Source organism: Pseudophryne corroboree, chromosome 1, assembly GCF_028390025.1.
Source record: "Pseudophryne corroboree isolate aPseCor3 chromosome 1, aPseCor3.hap2, whole genome shotgun sequence".
In the NCBI taxonomy this organism is placed as follows: Eukaryota; Metazoa; Chordata; class Amphibia; order Anura; family Myobatrachidae; genus Pseudophryne; species Pseudophryne corroboree.
Genome location: NC_086444.1, coordinates 1,239,638,875 through 1,239,649,332, shown reverse-complemented (window position 1 = coordinate 1,239,649,332; position 10,458 = coordinate 1,239,638,875). Strand labels below are relative to the sequence as shown.

The window sequence follows — 10,458 nt, the reverse complement described above, 5'->3', positions numbered from 1 at the left end:
ACCTTTGGTATTTATAAACAATCTGGCCTATTGCCAATGTATACTGCAGACCAGAGACAATGACAACATAACAACATAACATTTTTTATCTACTACCAACAAGTCCCAATTGTTGATGCTAACAACCAAGGCAAACACATACATTTACACTTTGATGATTAACACATTTTATGACCCCAATATATATGTACTGTTATCCACCTTGGTGCAGAACAATTACACATGTTTTAGGACACTTTTGAATCTGGCAGCAATCCGTTACAAGGGAACCAATAGGAATATGCCAGTTTGAAATGGTTATGTTATGTATACATGTAGATGAGTTAGTTAGAGTCAAGAGATAAAGGAAATCAGAAGGACAGAGGAAGATGCAGAGAAAAAGCTAAGTGCAGGAGGAAAGGAGACATGGTCAGACAGAGAAAAGGATCTTAAGATGGTAACTATGGAACTGCAAGTGTACAATTTGTGTTAGTAATTGTCTAATAATTTCATGTTTTTTATTAAGGAAGCACAAGTATAAATATTAATAGTGTGTATGTATATATATATATATATATATATATATGTATAAAACTATATATCACTACTGTGTATATCTTATTCTGTATGATTTGAGTTTGCCTGTGAATAAACAATGAGATGATAAGATCTGTGAATACCATGTTTGAACTCCTTTTGGAATCATGATTTCATAACTCATATGTATGAGAACTGCATATATGTATCAGCTGGATAGTATCTAAGTCATACATAATATATTTGCAGATATATATGATAAACATATATTATAAAATATACATAAAGAGTCCACTTTTCAATAATTGGCACTCAAGACACTACTATAAAAAAATAAGATAATATAAGATTCCTCAACAAGTATCACCTGCCTCACCCCACCGCACGTCACGGCTCTACGCTAGCATGCAAAGAGGGGCTATCTTTGATATAAATAGGCACTACTACTCCCAGTACTTTGGAGAGGGGAGAGGCAGGCACTTAATCATGTTATGTATAAAGGGAGATCCAGGGCACCACTCAGTATGTCTCTGTTGTTCCTGCTGGAGGGATGTGTTGAAGAAGGTTACATTTGTGAACCAAAATGTTGACTCTATGTATTAAAGTGGTGATGTGAGTAATAAAACTCTGAAATATTGCTTGTGAAAAAAACTGCAACCAGCAATAGATCCTCTTAGTGTACCCTGTCTCCGCTTTATATAATTTGTGGACCCCAGGAAATAAATATATCTGGAATTAATGGATAAGAAGAGGGCGCCCATAGTGCAAATCAATTTTTTTATTTAAAAACAGTTCTTGTAAAACACCACAATACAAAATGCACCTTCTGACCAAGAATCTCACCGCTGTGGGCTGGACACCACAAGATGTAAAACAGAAAGCCACGGCAATAATGTAATACTTCACTAGGGAAAGAGTCAGGACCATAGACTGTATCTACTGGTCACCATAGGGTCCATCTGGACACTGCTCACTACCAGCATGACAATAATCTGGGCACACACAACATTGGATAGGCCAAAATCTTATGTGTTCCATGTAATCACTTTGTCAGTATAACGAGGCTGCAATCTCTCTTGTGGTGTTTTAAAAGAACTTTTTTTAAGTGAATTAAAAAATTCACTTGCAATATGGGTGCTCTCTATTCCCACACACAGACATATATATATATATATATATATATATATATATATATATATATATAAATATTTTTTTTTCCTTTGTCCATGTCACTAAATCCAGATCTTTCTATACGTATTTACATAAACCAATTTAGAATGAAAATATTGTTAATGAAGCAAAATTTAAGGAAAACAACAGGTTTTGAATTGTATAATGGTAATGTACAGTATCTGATGGTTTATATAGTGTTTTTCCCCAGTATTGTTTTTCTGGAGTTAAATTCAGGTTTTCTAAGCAAAATATACAGTTTTGGGAAAAATATACAGCCCAGAACACCAGCACATGAGGTCAGTATGGCGAATATCTCCACAGCCACCATGTATTTCCCTTTGGTGCTCAGATAGGCTGGGATCATTGCAATCCAGACACTGCAGAACACCAGCATGCTGAAGGTGATGTACTTGGCCTCATTAAAGCTGTCCGGTAATGTCCTCACCATGAAAGCCAGAGCAAAGTTCACAGATGCCAGGATCCCTATGTAACCCAACATAGAGTATAACCCAAGCACTGACCCCTCATTACACTGAATGATGATCATTCCCTTATAGGAGTGATGGTCATATTCCTGGTATGGAGAAGAAACAGTCAGCCAGATACCACAGATCAGAACTTGGAGAGAGGAAAACACAATGACCACATGTTTAGATACTTTGAGTGTGACCCACTTCCTCCAGGAGCTTCCGGGTTTGGTGGCTTTGAAAGCAATGAAGACAGTGACAGTCTTGGCCAGTACAGAAGAGACAGCTGTGGAGAAGAAGATCCCAAATGATGTCTGTCTGAGTCTGCATGTTATATCCACCGGCTGGCCAAGGAACAAGAACACACTGAGGAAGCTCAGCAACATGGAGATCAGTAGAATGAAGCTTACAGCCCGGTTATTGGCTTTCACAATTGGGGTGTTCCAGTAATAAATAAAGTTCCCTAATATAAATAATGTTATTGCAGAGAAAGATGAAGCTATTACTGCAGATATTTGCACCACAATGTCCTTTTCATAGGACAGAAAGTCATATATTTTGGGTACACATCTCACTCTTCTCTCATCCGGCCACTCTTCATCAGGACATCTATGGCAGATCTCACTATCTAATGTAATATAAAACCATACATATAATCTCGGTGGGTCAGTTCTTTTGTTCGTTATAAACAATCAAACTGTATGTATATTCAATATAAATCTGCAAAAAAAATTAATGTGTTTTGTCAGCAAAGGGAGCATTGGACATTTGTTCTTCTGAAATGTTTTCATGGGGTATGTACCCAAATGGGGTGTATCAGAGTATTTTTTTCTTTATTGTAATACTTCTGTCTCTCAATAAAAAGTGGTAATTAACTGAAACAAAGTACTGCAATATAATATGTAGTGAATTTGGAATGTGGTATTTTATACTTTAATGTGAGAACATCAATATAGTTTTGTGCTATTTGTATTGTGTGTTTATTCTATGGTACAGTTTGTCTTCTATACTTATATGTTACTATTAGAGATGAGCGCCTGAAATTTTTCGGGTTTTGTGTTTTGGTTTTGGGTTCGGTTCCGCGGCCGTGTTTTGGGTTCGAACGCGTTTTGGCAAAACCTCACCGAATTTTTTTTGTCGGATTCGGGTGTGTTTTGGATTCGGGTGTTTTTTTCAAAAAACACTAAAAAATAGCTTAAATCATAGAATTTGGGGGTCATTTTGATCCCAAAGTATTATTAACCTCAAAAACCATAATTTACACTCATTTTCAGTCTATTCTGAATACCTCACACCTCACAATATTATTTTTAGTCCTAAAATTTGCAACGAGGTCGCTGTGTGAGTAAGATAAGCGACCCTAGTGGCCGACACAAACACCGGGCCCATCTAGGAGTGGCACTGCAGTGTCACGCAGGATGTCCCTTCCAAAAAACCCTCCCCAAACAGCACATGACGCAAAGAAAAAAAGAGGCGCAATGAGGTAGCTGTGTGAGTAAGATTAGCGACCCTAGTGGCCGACACAAACACCGGGCCCATCTAGGAGTGGCACTGCAGTGTCACGCAGGATGTCCCTTCCAAAAAACCCTCCCCAAACAGCACATGACGCAAAGAAAAAAAGAGGCGCAATGAGGTAGCTGTGTGAGTAAGATTAGCGACCCTAGTGGCCGACACAAACACCGGGCCCATCTAGGAGTGGCACTGCAGTGTCACGCAGGATGGCCCTTCCAAAAAACCCTCCCCAAACAGCACATGACGCAAAGAAAAAAAGAGGCGCAATGAGGTAGCTGTGTGAGTAAGATTAGCGACCCTAGTGGCCGACACAAACACCGGGCCCATCTAGGAGTGGCACTGCAGTGTCACGCAGGATGTCCCTTCCAAAAAACCCTCCCCAAACAGCACATGACGCAAAGAAAAAAAGAGGCGCAATGAGGTAGCTGTGTGAGTAAGATTAGCGACCCTAGTGGCCGACACAAACACCGGGCCCATCTAGGAGTGGCACTGCAGTGTCACGCAGGATGTCCCTTCCAAAAAACCCTCCCCAAACAGCACATGACGCAAAGAAAAAAAGAGGCGCAATGAGGTAGCTGTGTGAGTAAGATTAGCGACCCTAGTGGCCGACACAAACACCGGGCCCATCTAGGAGTGGCACTGCAGTGTCACGCAGGATGTCCCTTCCAAAAAACCCTCCCCAAACAGCACATGACGCAAAGAAAAAAAGAGGCGCAATGAGGTAGCTGACTGTGTGAGTAAGATTAGCGACCCTAGTGGCCGACACAAACACCGGGCCCATCTAGGAGTGGCACTGCAGTGTCACGCAGGATGTCCCTTCCAAAAAAACCCTCCCCAATCAGCACATGATGCAAAGAAAAAGAAAAGAAAAAAGAGGTGCAAGATGGAATTGTCCTTGGGCCCTCCCACCCACCCTTATGTTGTATAAACAAAACAGGACATGCACACTTTAACCAACCCATCATTTCAGTGACAGGGTCTGCCACACGACTGTGACTGATATGACGGGTTGGTTTGGACCCCCCCCAAAAAAGAAGCAATTAATCTCTCCTTGCACAAACTGGCTCTACAGAGGCAAGATGTCCACCTCATCTTCACCCTCCGATATATCACCGTGTACATCCCCCTCCTCACAGATTATCAATTCGTCCCCACTGGAATCCACCATCTCAGCTCCCTGTGTACTTTGTGGAGGCAATTGCTGCTGGTCAATGTCTCCGCGGAGGAATTGATTATAATTCATTTTAATGAACATCATCTTCTCCACATTTTCTGGATGTAACCTCGTACGCCGATTGCTGACAAGGTGAGCGGCGGCACTAAACACTCTTTCGGAGTACACACTTGTGGGAGGGCAACTTAGGTAGAATAAAGCCAGTTTGTGCAAGGGCCTCCAAATTGCCTCTTTTTCCTGCCAGTATAAGTACGGACTGTGTGACGTGCCTACTTGGATGCGGTCACTCATATAATCCTCCACCATTCTATCAATGTTGAGAGAATCATATGCAGTGACAGTAGACGACATGTCCGTAATCGTTGTCAGGTCCTTCAGTCCGGACCAGATGTCAGCATCAGCAGTCGCTCCAGACTGCCCTGCATCACCGCCAGCGGGTGGGCTCGGAATTCTGAGCCTTTTCCTCGCACCCCCAGTTGCGGGAGAATGTGAAGGAGGAGATGTTGACAGGTCGCGTTCCGCTTGACTTGACAATTTTGTCACCAGAAGGTCTTTCAACCCCAGCAGACCTGTGTCTGCCGGAAAGAGAGATCCAAGGTAGGCTTTAAATCTAGGATCGAGCACGGTGGCCAAAATGTAGTGCTCTGATTTCAACAGATTGACCACCCGTGAATCCTTGTTAAGCGAATTAAGGGCTGCATCCACAAGTCCCACATGCCGAGCGGAATCGCTCCCTTTTAGCTCCTTCTTCAATGCCTCCAGCTTCTTCTGCAAAAGCCTGATGAGGGGAATGACCTGACTCAGGCTGGCAGTGTCTGAACTGACTTCACGTGTGGCAAGTTCAAAGGGCATCAGAACCTTGCACAACGTTGAAATCATTCTCCACTGCACTTGAGACAGGTGCATTCCATCTCCTATATCGTGCTCAATTGTATAGGCTTGAATGGCCTTTTGCTGCTCCTCCAACCTCTGAAGCATATAGAGGGTTGAATTCCACCTCGTTACCACTTCTTGCTTCAGATGATGGCAGGGCAGGTTCAGTAGTTTTTGGTGGTGCTCCAGTCTTCTGTACGTGGTGCCTGTACGCCGAAAGTGTCCCGCAATTTTTCTGGCCACCGACAGCATCTCTTGCACGCCCCTGTCGTTTTTTAAAAAATTCTGCACCACCAAATTCAAGGTATGTGCAAAACATGGGACGTGCTGGAATTTGCCCATATTTAATGCACACACAATATTGCTGGCGTTGTCCGATGCCACAAATCCACAGGAGAGTCCAATTGGGGTAAGCCATTCCGCGATGATCTTCCTCAGTTGCCGTAAGAGGTTTTCAGCTGTGTGCGTATTCTGGAAAGCGGTGATACAAAGCGTAGCCTGCCTAGGAAAGAGTTGGCGTTTGCGAGATGCTGCTACTGGTGCCGCCGCTGCTGTTCTTGCGGCGGGAGTCCATACATCTACCCAGTGGGCTGTCACAGTCATATAGTCCTGACCCTGCCCTGCTCCACTTGTCCACATGTCCGTGGTTAAGTGGACATTGGGTACAACTGCATTTTTTAGGACACTGGTGAGTCTTTTTCTGACGTCCGTGTACATTCTCGGTATCGCCTGCCTAGAGAAGTGGAACCTAGATGGTATTTGGTAACGGGGGCACACTGCCTCAATAAATTGTCTAGTTCCCTGTGAACTAACGGCGGATACCGGACGCACGTCTAACACCAACATAGTTGTCAAGGACTCAGTTATCCGCTTTGCAGTAGGATGACTGCTGTGATATTTCATCTTCCTCGCAAAGGACTGTTGAACAGTCAATTGCTTACTGGAAGTAGTACAAGTGGGCTTACGACTTCCCCTCTGGGATGACCATCGACTCCCAGCGGCAACAACAGCAGCGCCAGCAGCAGTAGGCGTTACACGCAAGGATGCATCGGAGGAATCCCAGGCAGGAGAGGACTCGTCAGACTTGCCAGTGACATGGCCTGCAGGACTATTGGCATTCCTGGGGAAGGAGGAAATTGACACTGAGGGAGTTGGTGGGGTGGTTTGCGTGAGCTTGGTTACAAGAGGAAGGGATTTACTGGTCAGTGGACTGCTTCCGCTGTCACCCAAAGTTTTTGAACTTGTCACTGACTTATTATGAATGCGCTGCAGGTGACGTATAAGGGAGGATGTTCCGAGGTGGTTAACGTCCTTACCCCTACTTATTACAGCTTGACAAAGGGAACACACGGCTTGACACCTGTTGTCCGCATTTCTGGTGAAATACCTCCACACCGAAGAGCTGATTTTTTTGGTATTTTCACCTGGCATGTCAACGGCCATATTCCTCCCACGGACAACAGGTGTCTCCCCGGGTGCCTGACTTAAACAAACCACCTCACCATCAGAATCCTCCTGGTCAATTTCCTCCCCAGCGCCAGCAACACCCATATCCTCCTCATCCTGGTGTACTTCAACACTGACATCTTCAATCTGACTATCAGGAACTGGACTGCGGGTGCTCCTTCCAGCACTTGCAGGGGGCGTGCAAATGGTGGAAGGCGCATGCTCTTCACGTCCAGTGTTGGGAAGGTCAGGCATCGCAACCGACACAATTGGACTCTCCTTGTGGATTTGGGATTTCAAAGAACGCACAGTTCTTTGCGGTGCTTTTGCCAGCTTGAGTCTTTTCAGTTTTCTAGCGAGAGGCTGAGTGCTTCCATCCTCATGTGAAGCTGAACCACTAGCCATGAACATAGGCCAGGGCCTCAGCCGTTCCTTGCCACTCCGTGTGGTAAATGGCATATTGGCAAGTTTACGCTTCTCCTCCGACAATTTTATTTTAGGTTTTGGAGTCCTTTTTTTACTGATATTTGGTGTTTTGGTTTTGACATGCTCTGTACTATGCCATTGGGCATCGGCCTTGGCAGACGACGTTGCTGGCATTTCATCGTCTCGGCCATGACTAGTGGCAGCAGCTTCAGCACGAGGTGGAAGTGGATCTTGATCTTTCCCTAATTTTGGAACCTCAACATTTTTGTTCTCCATATTTTAATAGGCACAACTAAAAGGCACCTCAGGTAAACAATGGAGATGGATGGATTGGATACTAGTATACAATTATGGACGGGCTGCCGAGTGCCGACACAGAGGTAGCCACAGCCGTGAACTACCGCACCGTACTGTGTCTGCTGCTAATATATAGACTGGTTGATAAAGAGATAGTATACTCGTAACTAGTATGTATGTATAAAGAAAGAAAAAAAAACCACGGTTAGGTGGTATATACAATTATGGACGGGCTGCCGAGTGCCGACACAGAGGTAGCCACAGCCGTGAACTACCGCACTGTACTGTGTCTGCTGCTAATATATAGACTGGTTGATAAAGAGATAGTATACTCGTAACTAGTATGTATGTATAAAGAAAGAAAAAAAAACCACGGTTAGGTGGTATATACAATTATGGACGGGCTGCCGAGTGCCGACACAGAGGTAGCCACAGCCGTGAACTACCGCACTGTACTGTGTCTGCTGCTAATATATAGACTGGTTGATAAAGAGATAGTATACTCGTAACTAGTATGTATGTATAAAGAAAGAAAAAAAAACCACGGTTAGGTGGTATATACAATTATGGACGGGCTGCCGAGTGCCGACACAGAGGTAGCCACAGCCGTGAACTACCGCACTGTACTGTGTCTGCTGCTAATATATAGACTGGTTGATAAAGAGATAGTATACTCGTAACTAGTATGTATGTATAAAGAAAGAAAAAAAAAACACGGTTAGGTCACTGGTATATACAATTATGGACGGGCTGCCGAGTGCCGACACAGAGGTAGCCACAGCCGTGAACTACCGCACTGTACTGTGTCTGCTGCTAATATAGACTGGTTGATAAAGAGATAGTATACTACTAATATTATATACTGGTGGTCAGGTCACTGGTCACTAGTCACACTGGCAGTGGCACTCCTGCAGCAAAAGTGTGCACTGTTTAATTTTAATATAATATTATGTACTCCTGGCTCCTGCTATAACCTATAACTGGCACTGCAGTAGTGCTCCCCAGTCTCCCCCACAATTATAAGCTGTGTGAGCTGAGCAGTCAGACAGATATATAATATATATAGATGATGCAGCACACTGGCCTGAGCCTGAGCAGTGCACACAGATATGGTATGTGACTGAGTCACTGTGTGCTGTGTATCGCTTTTTTCAGGCAGAGAACGGATTATAAATAAAAGTGGTGGTCACTGGTCACTATCAGCAAAACTCTGCACTGTACACTACTGAGTACTCCTAATGCTCCCCAAAATTAGTAAATCAAGTGTCTCTCTAATCTATTCTAATTCTAAACGGAGAGGACGCCAGCCACGTCCTCTCCCTATCAATCTCAATGCACGTGTGAAAATGGCGGCGACGCGCGGCTCCTTATATAGAATCCGAGTCTCGCGATAGAATCCGAGCCTCGCGAGAATCCGACAGCGTCATGATGACGTTCGGGCGCGCTCGGGTTAACCGAGCAAGGCGGGAAGATCCGAGTCGCTCGGACCCGTGAAAAAAAACATGAAGTTCTGGCGGGTTCGGATTCAGAGAAACCGAACCCGCTCATCTCTAGTTACTATGACAATTGTAAAATCTTTACTCTTATATGATGATTTATCTTATGTATATACTGTAACACATTCCTACCTGTTGTATTAGATATTTCTCCCTCAGAACATGGGACACAGTCATAGCAGCAGACATGGAATCCCCCATTAAAAGCTTTTCTGTATCCAGGAGGACATCTGTCATTGCACCGAGATGTTGGGATCTTGTACATGTATTAAAATATAAAATATGATTCAGGTTTTTTATAAATCATTTAATTTAATTATTGTTTCTTTTTATTTGCAAAACCGTTTACTATTTTTTTAAATTTCTCTTAGGGATATAATATACTGATATGACCTCATCCTCCAGTGATAACATGGACCATATCTTCTGTCCCTCAAGTCTGTTTCCTCTTTGGCATTCTAAAATTCACTTTCTCCTTCACTCCCCACATTAACGCTATATATTAATACTGACGCCAGATTAGGGGTATAAAATATACCTTTTTATTAAAGCATTTCATCCTTCCTGTTTATTTGATTCTCCAGCCCTGCACAATATATATTTCTCTGGTCACCCTCCAGCTGTTTTTCCCTTCACTTTAGAGTGTAAGCTCCTCCTTCTTGTTCTTCCTTAGTACACCGCCTTTCACCAGCACTCCATGGCCTTGTCTCCTTCCTACTGCCACTCTGATTCTTGTAGCTTGCCCACATGCTGGGTACAGGATCACTGCACTGCCCTGACTCCCACCTTTGCCTCCAGCTATCTTCAATGAGTTGTCATACAGTATGTAAGCCCCAATTGTCACTTCCAGTCTGGTGTAAGCTTCTTTTTTGACACTTATGTTATGGCGTTCCTTTGTGTATTTTATGTAAAACCTACTGTAATGCCCTGTTAATGAGAAATGTTTTGTATGTGTACTCTGTACAGCGGTGTGTACATTTTGCGGCACCTAATAAATAAAAGGTAATAATAATACTGTGGGATTACACACATGAGAAATTGCACCTATTGAAATATACAGTAAATAGACTAAATTCTG

The 10,458-nt window shown here is 43.5% G+C and overlaps 1 protein-coding gene across 1 annotated transcript; it reads right to left on the bottom strand.

Annotated features, from left to right (window-relative positions):
- Positions 1 to 1,876: 1,876 nt before the first annotated feature.
- Positions 1,877 to 9,645, bottom strand: LOC135053003 (vomeronasal type-2 receptor 26-like). Its single transcript, XM_063957457.1, has 2 exons — positions 9,513 to 9,645; positions 1,877 to 2,784 (listed from the first exon to the last, which is right to left on the bottom strand). The coding sequence occupies exons 1-2, from the start codon at positions 9,643 to 9,645 to the stop codon at positions 1,877 to 1,879; spliced, it is 1,041 nt and encodes a 346-aa protein (XP_063813527.1).
- Positions 9,646 to 10,458: the final 813 nt, after the last annotated feature.